The sequence below is a fragment of the Amborella trichopoda genome, chromosome 2 (assembly GCF_054954075.1).
Source record: "Amborella trichopoda isolate Santa Cruz 75 chromosome 2, AtrichopodaSantaCruz75HAP2 v2.0, whole genome shotgun sequence".
Classification (NCBI taxonomy): Eukaryota; Viridiplantae; Streptophyta; class Magnoliopsida; order Amborellales; family Amborellaceae; genus Amborella; species Amborella trichopoda.
Genome location: NC_142337.1, coordinates 66,373,220 through 66,399,980, shown reverse-complemented (window position 1 = coordinate 66,399,980; position 26,761 = coordinate 66,373,220). Strand labels below are relative to the sequence as shown.

Below are 26,761 nucleotides of genomic sequence, written 5' to 3'. Positions count from 1 at the left end.
CAGAAGCTCTCTGTGGTTTATCACCAAGCCCCATAAACACGCACTTTCAGGCTCACTCAATGATCAAGAGAAGGTATCAATTGCAGATATTCTTGAACAAACTGATCATGGAACTTCTTCAAAGAAACAAAAAGCATACCCAATTTCATTAGCTTCTTTGGAGATTCTGAAGCCGTCTAGCAGATTCTTGCCGCGGCACTCCGGTGGCTGTGCCGTAAAACAGAGCACCAACATCGACACCCCAATTGGAGGGGAGAGAGAGCTTGGAGGGGAGAGAGAGCTTGGAGGAGAGAGAAAGCTCTCCACTGAAGAAGTAATGAGAATTGCAGGAGAGTAGTATCTCACTCCTGGGGAAAACCTCTTCTCTCCCCCAAATCCTTTCAAGCTTTCAGGCTTAACTGACGAAGATGTTAACAACATCGGGCCCACCTTCTTTTGTCTTCAGCAGAGAAGATATCAAACCAGCAATATGATAGTGCAAAGAGGCTTTTGGTGGTGCGTGATTTTGAGTCTTCGCCAGTGGGTAACCCAGTGCAACGACTGGTTTTCCATTTTTCAGAAGCATTGTGGGAGAGAGTAGAGACAGAAACCGGGTTGAAATCTCTCACGCCAGAATATTTTGAGGGAGAAGCAGCTGCAGATAAAATGTTAGAGGGTTATCACCCAGCTGTTTTGGCAATTTATAAGACCGTTCCTTCTGCAAAACTCTTGCAATTTACAGCAAGCCAAGTTATAATTAGCGCTCTGGCATCTGCGACAAAAATTTATCTAATAGACCTGGAGGCCAGAAGAGGCTTGCACTGGAATATGGTTATGCAGAGCCTATCAGAGAGGTCTGAGTACCCTGTTGAGATTTTGAAGATGACCATGGTAGATGATTCCACAGAAAGAGTGGAAGAGACAGGTACCCAACTGCTTAATTTTGCCAAAACTCTGAAGCTCCCCTTTGTTTTCAATTCGATTACTGTTTCGAATGTTGAGCAAGATATGAGAGAGGAACTGTTTGAGCTAGATAGAGGAGAATTGGTCGCCTCATTGCTTGGAGAAGATGATCAGAGTCATCAGAAACTTGTGCCCTGATATAGTGGTGCTCACCAAGGTGGAAGGCAAGCATAATTCACCACCTTTTGTCAACAGATTCATCGAAGTTTTGCTCTATTACAGTGCCTATTTTGACTCTCTTGATGCTTTCATGGAAGCTGTGGACCCGAGTAGACTGGAAATAGAAAGAGTACTTATGGGTTCGGCAATTCCGAACGTGGTGGTGGGGGAGGGAGGAGAGAGAATCATCAGGCATATTGGAATTGATACGTGGAGGTTGCTTATGAACAGAGTGGGTTTTGAAGAGTTTCAGCTTATTGAGGATGCTTTGAATTGGCAAAACAGATAGTGAGAATCTATCCTCACTCGGAATCTATTTCACTAGAAATGAATGGGAAAGCATTGACAGTTGGTTGGAAGGGGGGCATTGCACTCTGTTTCTGCTTGGAGGTGCTCTTAGGTGTCTAAGTTACATTGTTTGTTCACACTTCAATTCTAGGAAATGATACGAGTCCTATGTAATGGAACAATCATGTCCATGGTTTATGGACATGTTGATCATAGAGGACATGCACTTGTGTCTGATACCTTGAAAGCTTTTGACATTTCTTTGTGAGCTTTCTTGTTGAGATCTCACAAAACAAAAAACATAATATCACTTAGAAATTAAAATCATCATCCTCCTCACCAAAAGATAGGAGACTTCCTCATTGAAGTTATTCCATTTATTGATACATCCAACCACTCTTATGTGAGTCGGCCTAGTTGACTCAGACTCATGCAAGTTACTCAGACTCGTGCAAGTTACTCGTACTCATCTATACCGTTCAAAACAAATGCCCTTAGCGGGTTTTGATTCTTCACCATCTTGAAATGCTCAATGGGTCTTGTTGTTGAAAATTACTGTATATATGCATATATTTAATTGCTTTTGCTTTCTCTCTTTTTTTTTTTTTTTTGAGCATGTGCTAGACTCGGCCAAGTTGAGTCCTGGTACTTTCGATTGTTTGATATGCACAGTTGATTCCTCATATTCTCTTCTTTTTTGTGTGGATTGTTTATATGCACCAGGTTAATTCCTTATATAACCTTTTTCCATATTCAAATAAGAGATCTTAATTAGGGAAAAAGTTTAAATGAAGTTGTCAACTTAAAGTGTAGAATTAAGGTGCAGCTCTAAAATTCTTAGAAAAAGGTTGGAAAAATATCCAATGGAAAATTGTTTCATGTGGGCTGAACCGCATGACTAATGACTATATATGCAGTCCAAAAAGGGAAAAGCATCCATCTTAAAGATGGATGCAAATAGGTGTTCCATCTAAAAACAATGGAAACTAATGGTTCAAATGTTTTCTTACTAGAATTATTGTATCTAGTTTTAAAAATTTACTTATTTTCTCATATTCATGATCTCCATGTTAGAGATTACATGTCCTTGAAAATTAAATCCAAAAATCCATTTCAAAAATAGATTTATTAATAGGCCCGCAGGCTTGGCTACATAGAAACCAGGTCCATATCTAATTGATCTACTCGACATCAAGATGTATGGATATGGAGAAAAAAAAGATATCAAGTCCCAAAAACAGTACATCGTGCAATACATTATCTAGACTGTGCATTCTCAAGATTTTCATGTATTTATAGATTTGATTGATTTGAATCATTTTTGGAGTTTAAATTTTTATAATTAGAGAATAACATAGGTTATCGTGCCTTCTAAGAATTTTCAACGCTTAAATTGCACCTTATAACAAAGTTTAGAGGTCTATCTTACTTCAATTATTTAAGGTTGGAACCATATGCAAATCGCATCCCTTAGTAAGTATGCTAGAATTTACTCTATAGAAAGCGAAAGAGAATAGAGAAAGTGGAGTGTTAGCAAAATAACTCACACCCCAAACTTTCTAAGTGAGATGACTAGACTACCCCGTAAAAGTTTCAGAGGTACTTTGATTTTTTTTTTTGTTATCATGAATGTTCAAATGGACACGGTTGTAAGTAATGTGAAAAGATATTGAGATTTATTCTCTTGCAATATTTATACCGGAGACCCTAATTGGTTAGAGACCCCAATTAGTTGGAAAAAAGTTTTGATGAAGATATTGCCTCACCAACAAAAAAAAATTTATACATGAGAGGTCGAGAGATAATTGGATGCTCCAAATTTATTCCCAATATCATTTCTAGAAAAAATTTAAAACTAAAATAGTATTTAAGCGAGACATATGACGATAGGATTAGAGCCATCTCAGCCCTCCGCTCAGATCGGACGGCTTGGAAGAGCGGTGGCATGTATAGCAAGCTTTCCCAAAATAATATTATAATGATCTTTCCAACGTCCTCCATCTATCACCACCCAATCCATTTGATTTGACGGTGAAATTGCCATCATCATTTTGTTATGATGATTATATATTGTAGCTTCCCTCTATATAAAGGAAAGCATCGCATTATCGCGCGCAAAGCTTGAGCTCCAAGAGAAGCCTGACTACTGGAGATCTTCTAGGTATGGTGCTTTCTCTTCTTCATGTCTGATCTCCGTGCTTTCTCTTCTTCATGTCTGATCTCCTATAAACCTCAAGGATTTAATTTAGAGGTTTATTTGATATTTTTGCAGTCTCCTGTAGCTTTAATTCGGTATTCTCTCTAGATGTATGCACCCTGAAGATTAGTAGGCTGAATGCCTGGATTTAAAGGGTTATTTAATGCTTTTTCTGTTCCTTTTAATCATATTTCCTCTCTAGATGTGCAAACCCAAAAGAGTTGTAATGCTTGAATTCACAGGATTATTTGACATTTTCAGTGTTTCAGGATTCACTTTTGTGTTTGGAGCCTAGTTTGTTGAACAGGAATTGTGGATTTTGACCTAATTTTTCTTCCAATCCTTAAGAAAAACATTGTAATAAAGAAAAACCTCAAGTTTATTGCATCAACTAATTGTTGAAAATTGGAAATCAAAACCCTAGTTACTTATAAAAAGACCAAGGAAGTCAAATGCTCTGGTTGTAATTATGAAAATATGTTGTTGTTATTATTATTATTATTATTATTATTAAGATGTGACTGTTGTTAATGGCGCCTATTCCTCTTCTTTTGCAGCAAATATTACTTGGAAATGTCTCGGAGGTATGATAGCAGAACCACCATTTTCTCCCCTGAAGGTCGACTTTACCAAGTCGAATATGCGATGGAAGCCATTGGAAATGCAGGTGCGGCCATTGGGGTTTTATCAAAAGGTGGTGTTGTTTTAGTGGGAGAGAAGAAGGTTACCTCTAAACTCCTCCAAACGTCCAAATCCACTGAAAAAATGTATAAAATCGATGACCATCTTGCCTGTGCAGTGGCTGGAATCATGTCTGATGCCAATATTTTGATCAACACAGCTCGTGTTCAAGCCCAACGATACACTTTTGCTTATCAAGAGCCAATGCCAGTTGAGCAATTAGTCCAATCTCTGTGTGATACAAAACAAGGCTATACTCAATTTGGTGGGCTTCGACCATTTGGGGTGTCATTTCTATTTGCAGGTTGGGACAAGAATTTCGGGTTTCAGTTGTATATGAGTGACCCAAGTGGGAATTATGGTGGTTGGAAGGCTGCAGCCATTGGGGCCAATAATCAGGCTGCTCAATCGATGTTAAAGCAAGAATACAAGGATGAGATCACTAAAGACGAAGCAGTTCAGCTTGCGCTTAAGGTGCTTAGCAAGACTATGGATAGCACGAGCTTGACTTCAGAGAAGCTTGAGTTGGCTGAGATATTCCTATCACCCTCTGGTGAGGTCAAGTACCAAGTTTACTCCCCTGCTTCGCTAAAGAAGGAGTTGGTGAAGTTTGGGGTCACCCAACCCCCTGCTGAGGCCTAGTTTCTTGACATTTTGGGGCAGTTTATTTGTATTTTCCTTTTTAAGTAAGAAATTTGAGGAAGGCTTCACTTTCTATTTGGACATGCATTTGCTTTGTTAAGGTTCACCACAGAACCCATGTTAAGCTTGTGTTTTACTTGTCTTTGATTTCTGATTTACTGAAAGGGTTGCTGATTCTTACTCTGTTCTTTTTCCTTTTCCTTTTGTGTGTCGATAGATTACTATTATGATGTTGTTGGTTCTCCTGTTGTTGTTTCTCTTATTATTTCATTTGTTTGTTATCGTGAGCTACATCTTTTATGTATTCACTGCTTGTTTGGCTGCATTGAAGAATAGATGTTGTGCTCTTCCTATATTTTATACATTTTGTAGTTAATTAATTAAGTCAGGCATTTTTCTTTGGAGGCCATCTGTGGCAGCCAATTTGTGGGTGATATGAACCAAAAGGAACCATAGGGTCTTTCGAGGGGAGGCCTCCACCATCAGCACATTAAAAGACTGGATCAGAAGTTTGGCAATATTTTGGGCTAGGAATCATAAGCTCTTTAAGCATCACTCCTGTACTGATTTCATTCAAGATTGGCAGGCTATGCTGCCAAGCTAAACTTGAGGTCTGCTCAAATTCCATGAGCTTTCCTTTGGAGACCACTGGAGGGCCAAGGCCAAACCAAACTAAATTTTGATGATTCCTCCCTTGGCAACCCTGGCCAGGCTAGCATAGGGGGTATCTTTAGAGACCAGGTTGGGACAGTCCATTCTTCCTTCTCGAAATTCATCAGACACACGGATTCCACAATGGCAGGGGCCATTGTCCTCCTCGAGGGCCTTAAATGTGTAAATCCAGAATGGAACCCTGTTTTGATCATCGAAGGGATTCCAAAACCATTATTTCCTGTGCCTCACCTTGCCCATGGAGACTTGAGCACATATTTGATGAAATTTGGATATCTGCAGGCCTATGCACATCTTATGACTTCATCCGTGGTGCAAAAGCCGACAACCTCGCTATAGAAAGAGCACTCTCAAACAGTACAGCAGAGAGCTTTTCGGCACCTTGTTGAGTACCCAGAATGTGGGCTGTGTTACCTGACCTTTTGTACCTATTTCACTTAACACTAAACTCAACACCAAACTTTATCTGGGATTGCTTTCATAATTCATGTACATGGCATTGGTTTCTCACCCTAATTGAGCTGCGAGGGCTACCTCTATCTATGAAACTTCTCAGCTTGGGATTTTGATACTTTCTCATTAGATAACACTTTCAGTGGAGAAGTTTGAAATTCTGGATGGAGATTGTGGGAAATTATTGGAGGGAAGCGATGAGCTAGGAAGAGAGATTGTTGGAGCGGTGAGTCAGCATTTTGCTGGCGTTGGTTACAAAGATGTAGTGATGGATTTTCATATGCAACAATTGTATGAGACACTAGACACCTAGATTATGTAATCCCGTGATCATTTGAAGCTTAATTTTGATGGTTGTTGATCGGGTAATGAGGGGCAGACCAAAATTCGTGTAACTGATTCCAATTAGTTGGAAAAAAGCTTTGACAATGATGATGATGAGATCGGGTAATGAGGACTCAACATCTATTCTGCCTTACAATCTTTCGAGGTGTTAAAGGATCCCAGAGAGACTGCAGTACTTGAAATGGGATTGGGATTATACAGGAGTGTTTAATTTGACATAGTGATTAAGTAGAGCTGCAACAGGATGGGCCCTAGTGGCGCTTGGGCCCCGCCCAAATTTTTTTAGTTAGGCTGAGACATTTTTTTTAAACGAGGCCTGAGCGCAGCCTGTGCTTCTAGAGCCCAGCCCAGATGCCGGAGGGCCTGCATTGGCCGATTAGCAGCGGTAAGGTTGCCAATAGGCTAGGTGCACGCCGGGCCGGGCCAGGCCATGCTAAGCTTGGCCAGTGCAGACCTCGGCCTGAAACTTTAAACCAAGTCAGGCCCGCAGGGCTTGTAGGGCTGCCTGAGCCCCACCAAAAACTGGGCCTCACTCGGAATGCAGGACCTTCAAAGCATCACTATTGGATCATTATGGCAGTGCACCTATTGTTGATACTAGTAGTACTCTAGATTAGATATTTGAGATCGTGGAGATGATAAGGGTTGAAGTAATTGTAGACATTTCATGGCTAGTCAGGCAGTGGAGTAGGTGTGTATATATGGGTATTATGTTGCAAGAATTGTCTGTAAATTCATGTCTTTGGGGAAGAAGGAAAAGGGGGAATCACAAACTTCTGTGTTGAACTAAACAGCTAGATGGTTTGCTAATTTTTTTATTTTTTTTTCTTTTAATAGAGCAAAATGGAGAATCAGGATTCATGTAGATGAACCTAATTAATTAAAAAAGGGTTAAATTGATGATGATGATCTTAATTATTGCTACTAATAGTTTTAATGAATTCCCCATGCTACGATGTTTTAATCTTTCTCCTTTTTCTATGTAATTACCAAACTGATTTTTAATGGTCTTATCTAAACAATCCTTACATTTTTTGTCAATGTTCTTTAAATTTTTGTCTACTTTTTGCTTTTTTTTTTAAGAAAATGTGTATAAAGAGATCATTTGCCTTTAAGGGTTATATACTTACTGAGACCATCTATCATTGTTACAAGTCACAATTGCCTGGGCCGTTAGATGTCAATTGACCATCTATCATTATTACAAGTCACAATTGCTTTAGCCATTAGATGTCAATATGAATGGTTTGGGGTGAGACAAACTCACCCAATTTGAAATCTGATAGGTAAGAGTGATTTTGACCTTGTATTATGCATGTTCCCAGTTGGACTAAACGGCCTCTCTCTCATTTCCAGTGGCTCTAGATAGGAATAAGAGATCAAGTAGCTCAAGCTGGTATTGTTAATTCAATATTAATGTTGCTCGCAATGTATCATCGATGCTGTGCAAGTTGCCTCACGCATTGGTTTGGTTCGGCCAAGGAAGATAAGCATTTCGGCGTTTTGGCAGATCCGGGGAAGATTTCGAGAAGCTAAAAGAATTTCAAAAGGGCATTTAGTATGTCCAATATTTTTCGAACACAGCCCTATTATCCATTTCAAACTATGAAATTTTGACCAAGACCTGTGCTTGAATGATCAACTTGGGCCCAGAGTACTCAGCCCAGGTCTGAGCCAAGTACTCGACCCAGGTCTGAGGAACTCAGCCCCAAATTCGGGCTAAGCCAAAAAGTGTTAACAAGAGTAAAAGAAAATTTCAAAACACAGGACAAATATGTGTAAAGTAAAAGTAATCAAAGTACATCTAAATGAGGTTAAAAAAAGTAGTAAAAAAAATGGATTTTGAAAAAAATCAATTTATGACGGTGTGCATTTTAGAAATGGGCAAGCTTTCTATGTCTCTCCTACAACATAAAACTTATATACTTCCCTTTATCCAACCGCCCATTTTGAATGGAGGGCTAAGATTGCCCCAATGACAAGGTCATGTCTTTACTCTATTTTATTTTTTATTTTTTTTATAAACTATTTGGACACCAAATTTTGTACTTCCAATACTCTATTAACTCGCACTAGAGAAAAATATAAAAAAATATTTCCAATAAACTAAAATGATTAAAATACCCTTGAAAAGTTCAAAAGGTATTTTGATCATTATATTTTATCGAAAAATTATTTTTAATAATTTTTTATAGGTGCTCCCCAATGAGAATATATCACGTACCAAATTTCATATTCATACAATTTGTATAAAAAAAAACTAAAAATAAAATAATTTGAGACATCGGATTTAAGATCAAATGATTAGTGGCTCTCTTGATCAAAATTGGACGGCTGATAAAGGAAGCATAGATCTTCTATGTTGTAGGGGAAGTATAGAAACCTTTCCCTTTAGAAATAATCCAAAAAGAAGGGAAAATGTAAAAACTAAATATTTATGGTTAAAACACTTTCCAATCTTTGCTAAACCTACCAAAAATGTCAAAAAATAAAATAAAATTACAAATAAATTTTTTATCATATTATAGTTGCATTTTTTTTTTAAATCCTCGTGTTTAACACCCAACTCTGGAATAGTCAGGCTTGCTAAGGCAGCGAGTCCAAGTTCCTCAAGCAAGTCCAAGTTGGCTCGCCTGAGTAATCAAATACGGGCCAAGACCATGGCCAATTCATTAGTAACATTGTTTGAACATCCGATGAAAATAAAGAAATTCTAAACTCGAAAGGAGAAAATATTATAGTTTGGTACGTGTGGAATAGGGTACTCTGATTCAAAGAGGGTATTCTAACATCCGCCGCTCCTACTTATCTATACTACGTGATGAGTTGATGCTCATTTTACAGTAGCCCCAATTTTGGAGCATGAAGAATTACTGAATTGTGCCATCCATACTTAACTAGATGTGATTGATGTTGGCTACTGATCCAATCTGTATGTACTATGTAGAGTATGGTATTTAATTCTCAAAAAAAAAAAAAAAAAGTTTATAAAATGTGGTATTGTCCTATGAAACTAGGAGTAATTTAGCCATACTCCCTTTAATTAACAAAGTGAAATCCCTAAATTCTATTGAGAATTCGGAATGAACGATCTCATGAAATAGAATTGAATAGCTATAAGTGGACCTTTTTTATAAGTGATTTCTAGGTCACTTAAAAAAAACAAAAAAAGAAAGAATGAAAGTTACCACTTCTTGTGAAGTATTTAACATATTTGATATTTTTCTTTGGTGTGATACCATTGTTTTAAAAATCGGTTTTGCGCAGTTTGCTAGGTTTTATTTTTTTGACGTACTAGAGAATGAGCGGGCCAACTCAAACAGTTCCAAGCCAGTGCCACACCGACATGTGACTGGTTCGATCGGTTCGATCTACAGGTCCGAATTTTGAAATCTGTAATCAGTAACGAAGAACTCGTCCTCCTTTTACAGTGTTAACAAATATTTCATTAACGCCAAAATTGGTGTACATTGGGTAAGATGTACATACATTAACACTTACAACCCAATCAGAAATTCCTGTTCATCTCTACTATAAGTAATATATATGGATGGTCGATGGACTGCATTCATTATTACATACACAGCATGGGTATCCTATAGGTTGCTTTTTCTTATTTCTGTTCTTCAAAATTTAGATGACAGTTGAAAAACGGTGTTCTCATTTATCGAACACTGTCGATTTAGAGTAGGTCTAGACTCTCACAGTGTTTTAAAGAACACTGAGGGGAACAACCAGGTTCCTAGTCATAAGTGAGAACCAGGAGCCAATTTCGATCGACTCAACCAATATTGTGAGAGAACAGAGTGATTTTGTTAGGGAATCGATGTGCTGAATTGTTGGGTTCCCACATATTCTATTTAATTACTATTTTTAAATTTTATTTTTCAATTTTAAAACTATTCTTAATTTTTTAGACTGATCCTCACACTAGAGAACCGTCTAATCTGGCCGGGATCAATCCAATGATTGATTGACCAGGTTCTAAAACACTGTAGACTCTAAAGTTGAGTCCACGTGTAAAATTTTAATATGAAATTAATTTTATTTTTATAAAAAAAAACAATCATTTTTAGCCATTAGGTGAAAAATTCCACAGTTTAAATACGTCATACAATCCAAAAAATTTACATTGAATTTTGTGTCCAAATCAATCATGCGGCTGATTAGTTTCACATTTAATGATCAATAATGACTACAACCTTGTTAGGCTAAAAATAAATTTCTTGTATACTTTCTCATTAAAAATGTTTGGCAAATGTGTACCCCTATTAAAGAATACCACTATTTTATTCCAGGGGGTTTCCGAGGGCAACTTATTTTTATAGTAAAAGGTTGACGCTTTATATAATTTTGTTTAAAATTAAGGGTTGTATACAATAAAACTATTTAATTTGAGTATAGATAGGTCATCCAATGTAAAATCTGATAGCTTGGGTGTGCTATCTAACTTCAACGGTGGTCTCATTATGTACTTTCCTGTAAAAATGACCATTTTTAGATTTTCAATTAAAAGTGACCTATTTTTAGATTTTTTATTAGTTCAGGCCTAGACTAACGATCTTATCTTTTACAATTACTGCAAAAAATAAAATTAAAGAATATCAATTTCCAGTGTCTAAAAGTGATAAAGTCTAAACATACGGTAACTTTCATTTTCAAAAAAAAAAAAAAAAAATGAAAAAAAACCTTCATTGATTTCTCTCCACGCGCCCACAGGCCTCTGCACAGTAGTTACTAAATTAGGTTAAATTCCAAAAGTAGAAATAAATATATAAAACAACAGAGACAAGGCTCATTTTTAATTATTTTACTCCACCTCCAATCCAAGGCTCCTGGGGCTTAGAGCGATGGCTTCTCTCACTCCTGAGTCCAGTGGTGAAATCAAGGTTTTGTTTCTCTCTCTACACAATTCATTTTTCTTTGGCTCTGGCCTTTTTGGGCTCTAATTGGTTAAATTTTTAATTGAACGGTGAAATAGTGCCCATTTTTCTCTCTCTAAATTGAAGAAATATTGATTGAATGGTGCCAATTTGTGTACAATTATTGGGTATTCTCTCTCCAATTCCATGATGATTAAAAAGTTGAACTGAATGTCATGGTTTCTTCTCTCTCTTAATTAGACACTTTTATAACAGTCCACAAAATGTAATAAAATAAAATATACATATAAAGTCTTTGATTTTATTCCTCAGTGATAGATTCCAATACCCCATTGCTCCCTGTTTAATTGTGATCCTGAGTTTCTTGAACTGAATTGTGAGATTTTCTTGTGTAATTGTGATCTTTTTTTGTAATAAAAACGAAGTGTTTAGTTTCTTTCTCCTTTAAACCGATCCGATGCATGTTCTTCTTCTAGAAAAACCCTGATTTCCTTTAACTAAATTCCGTGGTCTCTGTTTTAAACTTATTCGTCGACTTTTTTTATGTTAATCTGCAATTTCGCTAAACCGAATTCCATGATTCAAACATTGTTGAGATCAGTCTCTTTAGATGTTTAATTTATTTGTTACAGATGTGTTCTTTCAAATACTAAATATGACATGGTCCTGCTGTTTGCGAGTTGCGACTGGTTCACTTATAGTAAGCTACAAACCAACGAACTGGATTCTTTTATTTGAATGTTGTCTTTCTTTTAAAGGATTTGAAATGCTACACTCTTGTTACTAAATTTACGAGAGAAGCATGTGGTTGCTTCTAGTTTACTAATAAAAAGTGTGGTTGATCTAGTGCCCGAGAATAAATAAGGTAACAATGAAATCAGCTGGAACTGACTTAACTATTTGGTTTTCTTCAATGTGTATTGAAGGGGATACAATTCCATTGAGAGCAGGATTTATTAAATGGATAAATTTTATAATTTTTTTAAGTGGAAGGCTAAAAAAGGCAAACGATAGGCTCAAAAGGACGTGGTTGCAAGTAGTGAGAAAAGATATTGAGACTTATAGCCTCACTGAGGGTATGACCCTTAATAGAGCAAAATGGCAGACCAAGATTCATGTAGCCGACCCCAAATAGTCGGGAAAAGGTTATGAGGATGATGATTTTATAAACTTTTGACATATGACTTAGTCTTGTTACTCTTTGTTGAAAAGTTTTGGGATAATCATGCCACAATGAGGTATTTTATGAAATCAATGCTTATCCATGTTTTTTTAAGAGCCCGACTTTATCATGATTATAATTTTTCATATGCATACTTTGTGTTCTCTACTAAGGCGATGACGAAACAATTTTACATCTGTATTCTTCTTTTGGGTGCCTGATGTTATTCATAAAGAAATTATGCGTGTGTCATGTGTGTTCAACATGGTTCATTTGGCTCAAGTGCCACAATGGTGAATCCTGTAGAGTTGCTGGTGGATATTTCTGGGTATCCAATGTAAGGATTCGAATTTGAAAAGAAACAACACTCAGAAATCTAAAAAAGAGAAAAAAAGATTGGACTAATTTTTTGACTTGTGGGCAGAAACCTGATGGAGAGCAGGATAAGGCCTTTGGTGCTTTGGTTTCTAAAGTGGAGAAACTGATAAATCTGGTGCTAGATGCTAGATTATCTTCTATAAAAGTAAGCTGATGGTACATTGTTTTATCTTTTATATAATCAGGTATAAGCTGTCATATTATGTTTTCTAATACATAGCTATATGCTTTGATGGTGTATCCTTTGGAGTTGGTTGTGGCTATATTTGTTTTTGGACACATATGCATGCATAATGTTTATTGCTGTGGTCAAGACGTGTATGCTAGGGCATGTTCTTGCATGTTAAAAATGTGCAGAAATGCATTAATACGACTAGATTGAGGTCCCATCCATTTATACAGTATTTAATTTTTCAAATATGTAAATAATTATAAAAAAAATAATTCGCAAGTCTTTTGTGTTAAATAATCGCTACTAACATGGTTTTTACCATGGGAACAAATGTGCAATTTGGTCTCGCCCGGATCACGAAATTTTTTTTTTTCTGTTCATACATGTTGTATCTATAATTCTTTTGTAAACAGAAAAAGTCATCTATACATAAGTGGTATTTTTTTTTGAAACTATTGAAATTGTGTTGAGTATAGAGATTTGTACGAGTTGCAAAAAATGGCTACCCACAGATTGGGAGTTCTATACATAACCACCTAGACGGTGGCCATGTCAAAAAGTGCTATACAAGCATGTGTATACAAAAAACAGGCGGTCCATAGAAACCACAAACAACAGCTTCTCTAGTGAGTAGCATGAGAAGCACCTTCCTTAGCGAGACTGCCAGCTAAGTGATTGGCCTTGCGCCAGGTATGCATCCTTGAGACCTGAATATGTCTGCAAATGTCAAAAATCTCATAAAAAAAGGATGCGAGTCTCCAGGGGGGGGGACTGCCTCGCTTGACACTCAAGAGATGAATTTTTGGAGTCACCTTCCACTATCAAAATAAGTGATGATTTTTTAATTGACTAATTGATATATTTCCGCTTAAATTCTGTTCATTCTTCCAAAGCCTTCTAATTTTTACTTCTTAAAAAACCTAAAAAGACCAGTGGCATTTTCCAAATCAATATATGGTTAACCATGGGTATAAATTACAATAAAAAATGCAACCTTATATGGAATTAATGTATTTATGTAGAGGCGTTTTTGGAACACAGTCTGAAACACGTGCTCCCTCTAAACCCACTTGTAATAATATAGTACTTTTGTCTTTAGCTCTCCATTTGCATCAACGTGCATTCGGATGCATATATGAAGTTGGGGAGACATGCATGAGGACTAGCATCAATTGATGAGTGTAGGAATTCAACATGCATTCTCATATGCTTGCAAGATTCATGACAGAGACATGTGATTTATTTACTTTCATGGGAGACATGTTTTCTGCATATGTACATGTATACATATTGGGCTGTGTCATTGTGAGATGTATATTCCATATCATTTTACTGATCATTAATTTCAACTACTATTTATTCATTTGGATTGTCTATGAAGAGACCAGTTATCTTTTGTACGAGTAATTGAATAGACACAGCTCCAACAAAAAATTTCTCAGACTTCGTGACTCACCCCAAGCCATCCAATTTGACATCAAATGAGTGGGAATGATTGTGACCTCCATGTACAAAAGATAAATGGTCTCTTTGCAGACAATCCCTTAATTCATTTGCATGTATTGCACGCAAACAAGTAGTCACTTTAGTATCCATGAGCAGTAGAGTTCAATCATGATTTCCATACAGAAATGACCTGCTACTCATGTTACTGATGCATATGCTTCTCACATTTGTGTTCAGGCTAGCTTTTTTAGACTTGTGCATGTGTTTTCATGTGTGGAAGAATCCTTTAAAGTAGTTTTACTTTGCAGGAGAGGATTGAAAGGAACCGAAAGAATTTGGAGGTTCATACCTTCCAACTTCAAGCATTAGCGACACTAAAGAAAGATGATTGCTCAAGGGAGCACATGGAAGCCATAAATATGCTTTCAATAAGAAGTGAAAGTGCACTTTGCCAGGTCGGAGCATCTGACATAGTCCTTGGGGATAGAGATAATGTTAATAGTCAAGAAGAAGAATCATCATCAGTAATAATATTTGGAAATAGTAGTTCTGGAAAGAGTATTATTCGCCCCATCAGGATCCCCTACATTGAAAAGCTTCCTCCATATACATCATGGATTTATTTGGAAAGGTACTACAAAAATGTATAATTTTATCTGTTTTTTATTTAATGCCATGGAACTGTAAATGTAGCTTTTAAAGCACATGGTTGCATAGATTGTAACATGAAAGTTCATATCTTGAATTATAAACTGAATTCAAGGGTCCTTCATATCTTGGACCTTCTTATTATGCATGATGTATGCATTATTGTATATCATGTTGTTGATGTTATACTGCTAAGATCAGTTAATGGCTTAACTAGTTTGAACCTATAATATGCATGACACACAAAACTGAGGCCTCTTTGATAGGTCGTTTGCACTTAAGATAGCTATTTCATAAGTTTTACCAGTGACAATAGTCATTCTTCTCGTTAAGTTGTATGAACAATGTAATATACCTATTCTATGTGCACTTTATCACAACACATTTGTGTTTCATTTGTTTTCTTGAGGTATAGTGTTATGTATCTGCTGGGTTTAAACCTGAAACACCAGGTATTGAGATAGAGATGTTCAAAACAAGGTTGTGCTTCTGAAACTGTATCAATCTTAGTGGCTGTTGGTACTTAGGGATGGGAAGTGACAATGGTTAAGTGGATAAATTTTCATGAGCAATCACCTAGATATTGCATTGGGGTTAATTTTGGGAATGCCACCTAAAAGCAAGATTCCAAGCTACGTTCAACGAGTTTAGGTATCAGGAACATGGAATGAATGGATTGCTGTACCTAGGCAAATAAGAATTTGACTAGCTTGAGTTGGAAAGTCCGTCAAGAAGTGGATGTATTTATTAAATATTGGATATATGGAAGGAGTTAATGAAGTGAATGAATCGCACTGCAATTCGAGAGCTTTACCCCTTTCATAAATTTGGCTAAGAATCAATTGATCATCCAACATGGGTTGATGGTTTTCTCAGAATGGGGTTATTGGGCCCTGGATTCTTTCTATGATTTTTTATCAATTATATTGACAAGTAATGGGGCGTATGATTGTATGGAAAGAGTTGCTGGGGAATCTGAGGGTGCTTAAGATAGCCTGGTTTCTCAAGAAAATCTTCTGAGAAACTTGAGTTCTAGAAAATTTGGGATTGCACTCTGTGAATGGATTCCTGAATTTGCCAAAGTACCTATATCTAAAGTATGAATTCAGTTTTTCCCCCTGTAAGAAAGGCATGGATTTCATTATATTACATGAATTTACTTCCTGCTTTCTATCTTTTTCTTTCTAGATTTCCTCTTCAATCTACATTATTTTCTTTTTCTTTCACTATCTCAATGATCCTGTATTAAATATTTTTCCTCTTTGCTGTTCAACTCTGTTTGCCTGGTGCAGAAATCAAAGAATGGCTGAAGATCAATCTGTTGTTGGGCGAAGACGTATTTATTATGACGCGTGTGGTAGTGAAGCATTAATATGTAGTGATAGTGAGGAAGAGTTTGCAGAACGGGAAGAAGAGAAGCATGAGTTCTCTGAAGGTGAAGATCGAATTTTGTGGTAAGTAAGTAATATTTTATGTCATGTTTTTTGTTGGAAGCATTGTAGTTAGTTTGATAACTGAGAATGTGTTTTTATATAGATAACAGAATTTAACTGTGGGATTACATCATAGGTCGATTTAGAACCTGTCGACAGTCTCCACTTTAACAATCTGTGTACTCTCTCCATTGTAAAAAAAGGGTAGGTCAGCTTTGGACAAACTTCAAGGATTTGAACCCCTGACCGCCTTCACCTGAACTGATAAGTCTGCAATCACAAGGTCTTACATATCAGTCTCAAGCTCTTTGATTTATCCATATGGCAGTGAATGATCCTAATAAAGAAGCCATAAGCTTCTTGTCAGAAAAGAGGACTACTTGTCTTTTCTCATTTTCACATTGGAGAAAGTGGGACACATCCTATGTATTCAAGACATTGTATGCTTTAAGGCGAATATTTATACAGAATGCTCATCTATGTGTGTTTCCTTCTTCATAAATCCTTTTGTGTTCAGAGGTAGATGTTGCTAACTGTGCATATGCCAGAGCTTCTTTGGTGCTGACATCAACAGGAAATATGGGAGCTCTGATGATTTTTACTTAAACTAATATTCTATTGAATAAAGAAAAACTAGGCTATAACCTTTCTTTACTTATATGCTAGAACTAACTGAATGACAGATACTAATGTTTACATATTAGCTAATTCTCAATAGAAAATCTTTAATATGGGTGGTGATAGAATGTTCTTGATCCAGCATAGTACTTTCTTCTGTAATTATTTCTGGAACTTAGACCCTTCCAATAAAGGTGGCATTGTTAGGGACTTGAACATTATTGCATTGCCTGTTTATACATAATATAATTCGCATCACCATACCGTATCATGAATCTATTCTAGTTACAGCTATCTTGTATTTGGCTTTGAATAGAGGTTGGAAATTTCAGTCTTGACTTATTTGGTCCTTCTGTATTTTTGTTAACTGATATTGTAGGAATGCTATTCAAGGGTATGGGCTAAAGGATGAGGTCTTGAATACTCTCTCTCAGTTCATTGATGCGAGCTCCTTTGAAATAAAGGTACCATTCCTTAATAAATCAGTAATTGTTGACTCGTCACACTTTCTCTTGGATTTCACGTTTCCCAACTGCAGAATAGTTACGTGTTGTCCCTTTCTTGTCTTCAATACAAAAATCATATGAGAGCTATTTGACAGTGATGTCTTTTTTCCAAATGATATCCTCATATGACTGCAAGTGTTTTGAATAAATTTTTTCGTTCATTAATTTATTGTCTTTTGGACCATGCTGGATTTCATCAAATCTTATATTCATTTTGCAGGCAAGATATGAAACACTTGTGGAGCAATATGAGTACAAATACTCCAAAAAAGATGGAGTTAAAGATAAAACAGATTCCGAGTGGAGCATTCATCTGAACAGGAGCCTCAGTGCTACATTGGATTCTTTCGACAATCTCTTTTGTCGTCGTTGCTTGGTATTTCCAGACTACACATTTCTTCTGCTTTATGTGCTTATTTTACATTATAGTCTTTGTGTGTGAGTTGTGACGGTAGAAATTTGGTCAAATTCATCCAATTTTGTCACCATCTCATTTATGTCAAAATTTTTATTATTCGAAAATTTATTTGAGTCCTGCCGCTAAGGGTCCATTTGTGTGATCAATGCTAAGTATTACTGCACGGAGTTCATGGTCTTCAGAATTAAATCGTGATCTATAATTAATTTCTCATGGATTGATGCATATAGATTTTAAAGGTTCCAGCCCTCTTTTCCTAAGCATCATCTAATTTTTTGTGTTCTATGGCTTTTTTTCCTATGCTGTCAACCTGTTTGTATTAATTATTTTCTGGTGATCTCTCTTTTGACAGGTCTTTGACTGTCGTTTGCATGGCTGTTCCCATGGACTTATAACACCTGTAGGTGATATGTTGTTTTTGAAATTTCATTATCGGCATTTTGTATGCACTTTTCATGCACGGTCTAAATGACAGTATTGTTTTTCAGTCTTCTAAAGAGCTGCATTGTTGTGACAGATCGATAAGCAGGCACCCTGGTCTGATGCTGAAGAGAGTGGTGTTCCATGCAGCAATAATTGCTATCTTGTGGTATAAATGTCGTGGTTTTCTAGAAGTATTTAGATCTTATCTACTCCAGAATTTTTGGTCCAGTTCTGCTTTGCCTTTATTCAGTTTTGTCTTTATCTTTCATAGTTTTTCTGGTTCTTACTATGTTGTCTGACAGTATGAATTTTTCCATGATATTTTTCATATTTGAAATGGGGGAACTATGGTTCTAAAATGACTTCAGAGCTTGTTATGTTTTTAATCTTATTAACAAATGAACTAACTCCATAATAAAGTTTGAATTTCTAATTTGATGTTCCTGACATTGGTAGGAACTCATTTTAACACAGATGAAAATACTCATTATTATTGTTTTCTAACTTAAAAATGTTGACTTATGAAATTTATGATTTTGCTTCTTTTGTCTCTCTGCAGGAAAAGGAGCATGTGCAAGACAACTCTCTTGAGGGATTCAACAAGAGCAAACCTGGATTGAATTTTGAGAAAGAAACTACTCCCGTCTCCTCTTCAAATGAAGAGTCAATTGCCGATACAGATTACAGAAGCATTACAGGTTTTAATGAAGTATCATGGATATAGAGAGGCTTATCCTCAAATATATTTTCGTAAACTTTGTTTTTGCAATTACGATAACTCTGAAGTTGCTCATTAAAATTTCTAGTTTTTGGAGCCATTTCAGAACTGCACTTTATTTTTAATGTAGGTAAGAAGAAGGCAGGCTTAAAGAAAGGAGCGATGCCAATGGATCGCCACAATCCATCTGCAAAAGATATACTTGACCCTGTTAGTAAAAGACAGAAGATAATGGTTGCTTCGGACGTAGTTTCAGTGGGAAGGGAAGCTTTGATGGTGGGCGATCATGGAAAAGGGAAGACTTCTTTTGAAGCAATGAATGCGAATCCTACACAGAAGGAGAACATGGAGGGTACCCCTGATTGCCAGGAGAGTTCCTTTGGAGATGAAACCATTTTGCTTCCTGAGAAGCCCAAAACTTATTTAACGAGACAATCCCGTAGTTGTCATGAAAGTCATGAATGGAGTCGTATGGAGAAGGATCTATACACAAAAGGATTAGAGATATTTGGAAAAAATAGGTAAAGTCTATTTTGATTCAGCCATTTTCTATAATATCTTAATTTAGCCTTGTAAGATATATTTTCATCGTGTAATGAGATATTTGCAACTCATCAGTGTTGAAATTGCTATTCAGTATTGAGACTCGAAATCTCAGTTCACATTGCATGTATGAATTGCTACTCACAATTGCTGCAAATCCTTGCTCTGAATAGTGGATATCCATAAGTAAGCATTCAGTTTGTGCATAATGCCATGGACTATAGCAGCCTTATTGGTGGTTGTATGGATCTTCTTTGAAGTATGTGAGACCATGCCAGAGCACCAATGTTGAATGATTTTAAAGCTCAGGGTCTTTACCAGATTTTGGGGCTTCCCCCAAAGTTTGCTGATTTAGACTGCATCTTGTAACCTACCGTCTTCTGGTCTGATTTCATCTGAACTGTGTTACTTTGCCGAGTATATCCTTTTCTTATTCCTTCACTATTGAGATAACATCTCATTTTTTAAATTGGCAGACCTGAAAAGGGTGTCTTTCCCAGTCACTCTTCTTTTTTTTCTCTCTTGTCCTGAAAAGAACAGTTTTATTAGTAAAATTGGAAGGTTTTCTTCCAGTTTAGTGTAAAATATCATTTCTGAACTAGGCATAGCAAAACTAACTGGTAGATAGTGGTTCTTCCTGTTTGGAAAACAAGACACCCGTAGCTATGAAAACTAGGCATTGAGTATTTCAATTGGGAGGTTTTGGGTATGGATATGGTCCTTGTCCATCTCTGTTACCTAACCGGACTGGTGCAGGGTCTGGTCTGAACTGGATCCAACTGATGGTTGGTTCCAGTTTCATTAACATTGTATATCCACGTGGGACTTCGGATTTTACCTATTATTTTGTCAATTTGAAAGGTCATGGGTATTTTCATGTTTCTGTGGATTCCTTTTGTATGTGTTACTACCCATATCCTTCTTTGGTTTAAGTGAATGTTCTTTGCAGTCTGCAAAGTGCCTGAATCTGCCAAATGCTTTTGAACTTGATTGTCAGAACTCCGCTATGATGTTTCAACTAGTAAATGTCTCATAGGCATAATTCTATTTTTTTTCTAATTTGGCCTATTTTGAAGCTCTTCAATATCACTTGGAAGTTAACGTATCATTCTTTCTTTAATTATTGAACTTCTTCAGTATACCTGTGTATTGTTGAAAGATATGATATTTTGGATCCTAGCTAGTGTTTTTAAATATATTTTACTGGAATGGCATAAGAAGTTGTTTTGACACAAAAATGAATCTGCTTCTTTCTTTCATTGGCTCTTTAGATGCTACTGGGTTTGTCCATCCTTAAGTTTGGTTTTTATGATTCTGAGTAGTTTATTGAATTGTGGATATCTCTTGATGGATAATTTGTATCCCATGATTTACAGCTGCCTTATAGCAAGGAACTTACTTTCTGGTTTAAAGACATGCAAAGAAGTTGCAGATTACATGCTTGACGATGAGGCTGCCATGCATCCCAAGTTCTCTTCTGTCCCTAATTCTTCCTCAGATGAAAACGGGAAGCCTGATGCTGATATTATGGTTAGATATTTTCATTATTTCCATACCCTTTATGCTTATATGAGTAAACATTTAAGGCATAGTGACTTTCTTAAATTATCCTTATATTGGATAATTGATTCTCTCAAGTCTCTACTATAAATGTTGCCAGCTTTCCAAGAGATACTCATTCTATTGATGTCACATGCGTGCATGCATGTTTGTTGGTGAGCCTTATTGTTGCACCAAGGATAACATCAATTATATGGGAAATATTATATTCTACTCAAGGTTTCATTGTCGTTATTGACACCCAATTCTTTCTGTTTGGCAATAAACATTTTAAGGAACAGGATATGCCGGCAAGACCAAGAATATTGCGCAGAAGAAGCCGAGCACGGAAGTTAAAATATACATGGAAATCTGCTGGCCATCCATCAATTCGTAAAAGAATGGCTGATGGGAAGCAGCAATCATGTAAGCAGTACACACCATGTGGATGCGATCTCATATGTGGGAAGGAGTGCCCTTGTATGAACAATGGAACTTGTTGTGAGAAGTATTGTGGGTATGCTAATCCATCCCCTGCGTGTTTGATCCCCATTTTAAACTTTTCTATATTAGCAAGCAATGTTCAAGAAGGCACACGCGGCCTCCTAGGCTGCCAAGGGTCTGGGCCGCCTAGGCGCCAAGGCGGCCACCTAGGCAGGCGCCCAGATACAAAGGCGGTATGCATTGGGGTGAGGGGCAGATCCTTACGAATTGTTGAACCGCCCATACCTGCCCCCCCTTTTGTTGTATATAAAATTGGCATTTTTTTTGTGTAATAAATAAGTTTTGTATATAATATATTGTTCAAAAGTCAGAAGTACTGATTAAATAGAAACATACATGACTTTAAAGTGTAAATGAAATAGTTAAAACTCAAAAGCAACGTTGAAAGATAAAAGCCACTCGATATGTCCATTAAATCTTGCAAGTCACAAGTCAAAACAAATACTCATAAGTCATAAAAAAAAAAGTCACATCTAACAATCAAGGCCATAAACTACAAAACATAGTCTTTGTCACCCTACAAATATGATGAACTCAAATATGACGTTGAGTTTCATCATCACTAGCATCAAAATTGTAATAACATAACACATAAAATCGAAAAAACGTGGTTAGCATGCGGCCAAGCCCGCACATGTACAAATGAGGGCTTGGCAATGAATATATATTTTTTAAATATAATTTGATCCTAATTTTCAGAGAATATATAATCTTTAACATGGAGATCATGAATATGAAAAAATAAATAAATTTTGAAAACTAGAAATAATAATTATATTAAAAAAAAATTTGGACCTTTAGTTACAATTGATTTTAAATGGACCACCTATTTGCATCCATCTTTAAGATGGATGCTTTATACCTCTGGACTGCATATTATACAAATGCGGTCTAGCCCGCATGAAACAATTGTTCATTATTTAATAAGCAATTGTTAAACTAACTCATAAAAAAAATAAAATGATGGGGATAAAAGTTATGGTTTATGAATCATATAAGTAAACTCATGCATAAATTTCTTTTTAAAAAAATTATTCATTTGGTTTGGGGAAATGGACTTTTTCCATTGAATTGCTTTCCCAAAGATCCAAACTAAACATTAAAATGGGAAAATAATCCAAATAGTTTTTTTTTTTTGGGTGCATAATAATCCAAATAGTTGATAACATATCTAATATATATCATAAATTATCAAAAAGAAAATGCAAAAAGCAAATAATAACATCATAAGACATTGTGAACTAAAAAAAAAAACCTACTAAAAAATATTGAAATATATCAACCTTCTTGAAATGGAATCGATATCAGGCCAAACCGGAAAGTTTTGGTTCCCAAATCTCCTCTTGTACAGCTACTATGAGCTTCAAAAAGATTGGGGATGAATATCCTTTAATTTTGTAAGCATTCGACGAGGTTGAAAAAAATTTCATTCTCTACAAATCTTCAAATCTTGTTTTTTTTCAGGGTTATTCTCACCTTAAACCTCACTAAAAACATTTAAGGGGGCAAGAATGACCCTCAAAACCCTTTTCCCCCCTTTTAAGGAGGGAAATGTCAAAATTGCCCAATGGCCCAGGGGCATTTCCGCCCTCGGTCTCAATTGTTCAAGGCGGAGCCTGGGCACCCGCCTTTTATGTCGCCTAAGTGGACGCCTTAATGCACCTGCCTGGAGCATACCGCCTAGTCCACACCTAGGCGGTTTGAGAAAATGGCCGCCGAATTTTCTTTCATTGTTAGCAAGACATCTCCTATTACTTCTACAATTCCAGAGAGTTACTGAAATGCTTTTAGTTGTAAGCAGTACTTGGCTTTAAATTAGCAAGATATGTTAGTCATTTCTTTTTGAAGTGCAAGAGTAATGTGATGCCAAAAAAATGGTCCATCGGTATAAGAAACATGAACCGAGTCTCGTATCTGCTTCTAAAATAGTGAAATTAATTTCCATTCCACGCAGGTGCCCAAAGATCTGCAAAAATAGGTTTAGAGGCTGCCATTGTGCCAAGAGTCAATGTCGCAGCAGGCAGTGCCCCTGTTTTGCTGCTGGCCGTGAATGTGATCCAGATGTCTGCAGAAATTGTTGGGTTAGGTAATGTATTTGATTGGTTCAAATTATTTTGATTTTGAATCAGTTAATGTTTCATACCTCTCTTGGTGACAGTAACATTCTTGAAAAAATATAACTCTATTGGTTGCATATGATGAATGCAAGTAATGGTACTCTTATATTTTTTAGTACAATATAATTAAACGGGCTGCAGAAAACTGTAAGTCTGTTTTGTTGATACTGTCCAATGAAATGAGGGAGATTAACAGAGAGTGGGACCATCAAGAACAGGACATGTACTCCCCCACTGGTGGGTTCCATTCTCTCTCCATCACCATTCATCATTTCATTGGATGGTGAAAACCCCAATGGCCTACGTTTTTCCTGCAGTCCATTAGTTTTACAGCACATTTGAGTTTCTGGGTACCCATAAGCTTGACGTGGTAGATCATGGATTGGCCTTATATGAGATTTTCTTGCTTTCTTTTTGTAGCTGTGGAGATGGCACATTGGGTGGACCACCACTGAGGGGTGACAATTATAATTGTGGGAACATGAAGCTCCTCCTTAAGCAACAGCAGAGAGTAACTGCAACCTTCTTCGTTATTAATTTATCATTTGAATCCCTAAAGGCAAGGTACACCATGATTCAATGGACTATGGTATACAAAACTCAAAATAAGCATCCACCTTCTGATCCTGCTGATGGACCATGAGTATGAATCATATTGGAGCCCACTGGAACATGCACCCAAGTACTGTTAATCTTTACTCTGAATCAATGGAAATGGACTGTGGATGTCCTTTTGAGCATTATGTACCATATCTCATTGAATTATAGTGTCCACAATCATAGAATTATAAGTGTGGGAACATGAAGCTCTCCTTAAGCAACAGCAGAGAGTAGCTGCAACCTTCTTCACTGTTATTTTATTATTGAATCCTGAAAGGTTTGGTATACCATGATCTAATGGACTATGGTAAGCATCTATCTTCTGTTCCTGCTGAGGGACCATGAAGATTAATCATATTGGGCCAGTAGCCCACTGGGACATGCATCCAATTACAGTTAATCTTCACCATCTATGATCAGGGACAGATTCTGGATGTTCCTCTGGAGCACCATGTACCATAGTCTGTTGAGTTATAGTGTACGCATTCAGAGAAGGGTTTGTATTGATCAATGGTTCTAAAATTTTTGCAGATCCTATTGGGCAAGTCTGATGTCGCAGGTTGGGGAGCCTTCTTGAAGGTGGGATTGCAGAAATAGCCATTGGTTTCTTTGGATATCCACCTCTATTTTCTCACTCTTAACTTTCATGGTCTTAATGTGATAACAGAATCCTGTTAATAGAAATGACTACCTTGGAGAGTACACCGGTGAGTTAATCTCCCATAGAGAAGCAGATAAGCGAGGAAAAATTTATGACCGTGCAAACTCTTCCTTTCTTTTTAACTTGAATGACCAGGTATTTTGGAACGTTTTTCAAGTGTGCAGTTCAGTCAAATGAAAGCACTATGGCATCAGATTTTCTTAATAGAGGTTATTTTTGTTCTACGCAGTTTGTTCTTGATGCTTTTCGAAAAGGCGACAAGCTTAAATTTGCAAATCATTCGTCTAATCCCAACTGCTATGCAAAGGTATATGCTGATGTAAGTTGTGCTTTACATGCTGTCTTTTGCTAATATGGTTCCTGTGTTTGTGCATAGGTAATGATGGTAGCTGGAGATCACCGAGTTGGTATATATGCAAAAGAGCACATTGAAGCAAGTGAGGAGCTATTTTACGATTACCGTTATGAACCCGATCGAGCTCCCATATGGGCCAGGAGGCCTGAAGGTTCCACTTCAAAGCGGGATGATACATCTCTCTCCTTTGGTCGAGCTCCAAAAATTGCATGATTGTAAGTTGAACACCCCTATCCCCCCACAACTACAACTCTCGCTTCTCTCTCTCTGAGTCCCATTTTTTGTTGCAAGTTAACACCCCTATTCCCCCACAACCACAATTCTCGCTTCTCTATCTCTCTCTCTGAGTCCCATTGTTTGAGTTGGCAAACAGGTATCTACAATTGCAGACGGTTGGTGATACATGAGAAATGCTCATGATCGGAGGGCCAGAATTCACTCACAATTGGAGTTCTACATGGTATTTAGACACTATGGAAAGCCAAACTTTTTCCCGGTGGTTGGATTTCAAGCTTGCTTGGCCTTGATCTAATATCAAGAAGCACTTGGATGGGAAAGCCCGAAGCAGGTTGCAGAGTAATAATGATCTATATTGGAGAAGATGATTTGTTTCTAAATTCAATTTGATTTGGGAAAGTAACTGTATAGTTGTTTATGCTCTTGGATAATAAGCTGTGTTGTCGGCTGTTATTTTGTATAATGTCCAAGCAATTGCCTATTTTGCATAAGAGTAATGATGGACCTTGATAAATATTATAGTAAAAATTTGTCCAATAATTTCAATGAAAAGGTTTATATAAGGTTGCAACCTTAAAATGTAGAATTAAAGATACACGTTAAAAATCCATCGGCAAAGGTTGTTTCAATGTTGAAAAACTCTCTAATTGATCATCTTGACATTGGGATGTATGAATATGAAAAAAGATGAAGATTTTGAATCCCATGCATCACCACATTATCTAGACAGACTATTTTCAAGATTTTCATATGATTATAGATTTATTTGATTTTAACCAATTTTTAACTAAAATTTTATAATTAAATATGAAAATAGATTTTCAGATAATCGTAAAAAATATTTATATCAAAATTACATGATAAAATTTGGAGATGCACCTTAAGTGGATTGTTTAAGGTTGCAACCTTATAGAAACCACACCCTAATTCAATTGATGCTCATTTAAGGAAACAATTAACTTTGTTGCATGACTGTGGTTCTTCTCTCTCAAAAAAAATAAATTTGTTCATTTATACCACA

At 36.6% G+C, this 26,761-nt stretch overlaps 2 protein-coding genes across 5 annotated transcripts; both read left to right on the top strand.

The window, feature by feature from the left end:
• The first annotated feature begins 3,488 nt into the window (after nucleotides 1-3,488).
• Nucleotides 3,489-5,092, top strand: LOC18430223 (proteasome subunit alpha type-4). Its single transcript, XM_011623586.3, has 2 exons — nucleotides 3,489-3,550; nucleotides 4,144-5,092. Exon 2 carries the CDS (start codon nucleotides 4,160-4,162, stop codon nucleotides 4,907-4,909), a length of 750 nt encoding a protein of 249 aa, XP_011621888.1. The 5' UTR covers nucleotides 3,489-3,550; nucleotides 4,144-4,159; the 3' UTR covers nucleotides 4,910-5,092.
• A 5,416-nt stretch (nucleotides 5,093-10,508) lies between these two features.
• Nucleotides 10,509-26,268, top strand: LOC18430224 (histone-lysine N-methyltransferase EZ3). Of its 4 annotated transcripts, none has more exons than XM_020664881.2 (20): nucleotides 11,161-11,268; nucleotides 11,895-11,962; nucleotides 12,849-12,947; nucleotides 14,729-15,051; nucleotides 16,361-16,522; nucleotides 17,499-17,583; nucleotides 17,846-18,001; nucleotides 18,396-18,443; nucleotides 18,561-18,632; nucleotides 19,026-19,164; nucleotides 19,315-19,705; nucleotides 21,104-21,257; nucleotides 21,563-21,783; nucleotides 23,725-23,856; nucleotides 24,308-24,398; nucleotides 25,019-25,066; nucleotides 25,155-25,283; nucleotides 25,378-25,455; nucleotides 25,525-25,718; nucleotides 25,877-26,268. In XM_020664881.2, the coding sequence occupies exons 2-19, from the start codon at nucleotides 11,918-11,920 to the stop codon at nucleotides 25,714-25,716; spliced, it is 2,565 nt and encodes an 854-aa protein (XP_020520540.1). In that variant the 5' UTR covers nucleotides 11,161-11,268; nucleotides 11,895-11,917; the 3' UTR covers nucleotides 25,717-25,718; nucleotides 25,877-26,268. The 4 variants fall into 4 exon arrangements, with proteins under 4 accessions (XP_006840446.1, XP_088715730.1, XP_020520540.1 ...); XM_020664882.2 differs by having other exon boundaries at nucleotides 11,187-11,268; nucleotides 21,569-21,783; XM_006840383.4 differs by lacking the exon at nucleotides 11,895-11,962 and having other exon boundaries at nucleotides 10,509-11,268.
• Nucleotides 26,269-26,761: the final 493 nt, after the last annotated feature.

Excerpts from the sequence above, each read along its gene's own strand:
- LOC18430224 (XM_020664881.2), top strand. The coding sequence starts at position 11,918 with ATGACATGGTCCTGCTGTTTGCGAGTTGCGACTGGTTCACTTATA. Across the intron at positions 12,948-14,728 it reads CTAGATTATCTTCTATAAAA|GAGAGGATTGAAAGGAACCG; the intron begins GTAAGCTGATGG and ends TTTACTTTGCAG. Across the intron at positions 25,284-25,377 it reads TTTTTAACTTGAATGACCAG|TTTGTTCTTGATGCTTTTCG; the intron begins GTATTTTGGAAC and ends TGTTCTACGCAG.
- LOC18430223 (XM_011623586.3), top strand. The coding sequence starts at position 4,160 with ATGTCTCGGAGGTATGATAGCAGAACCACCATTTTCTCCCCTGAAGGT.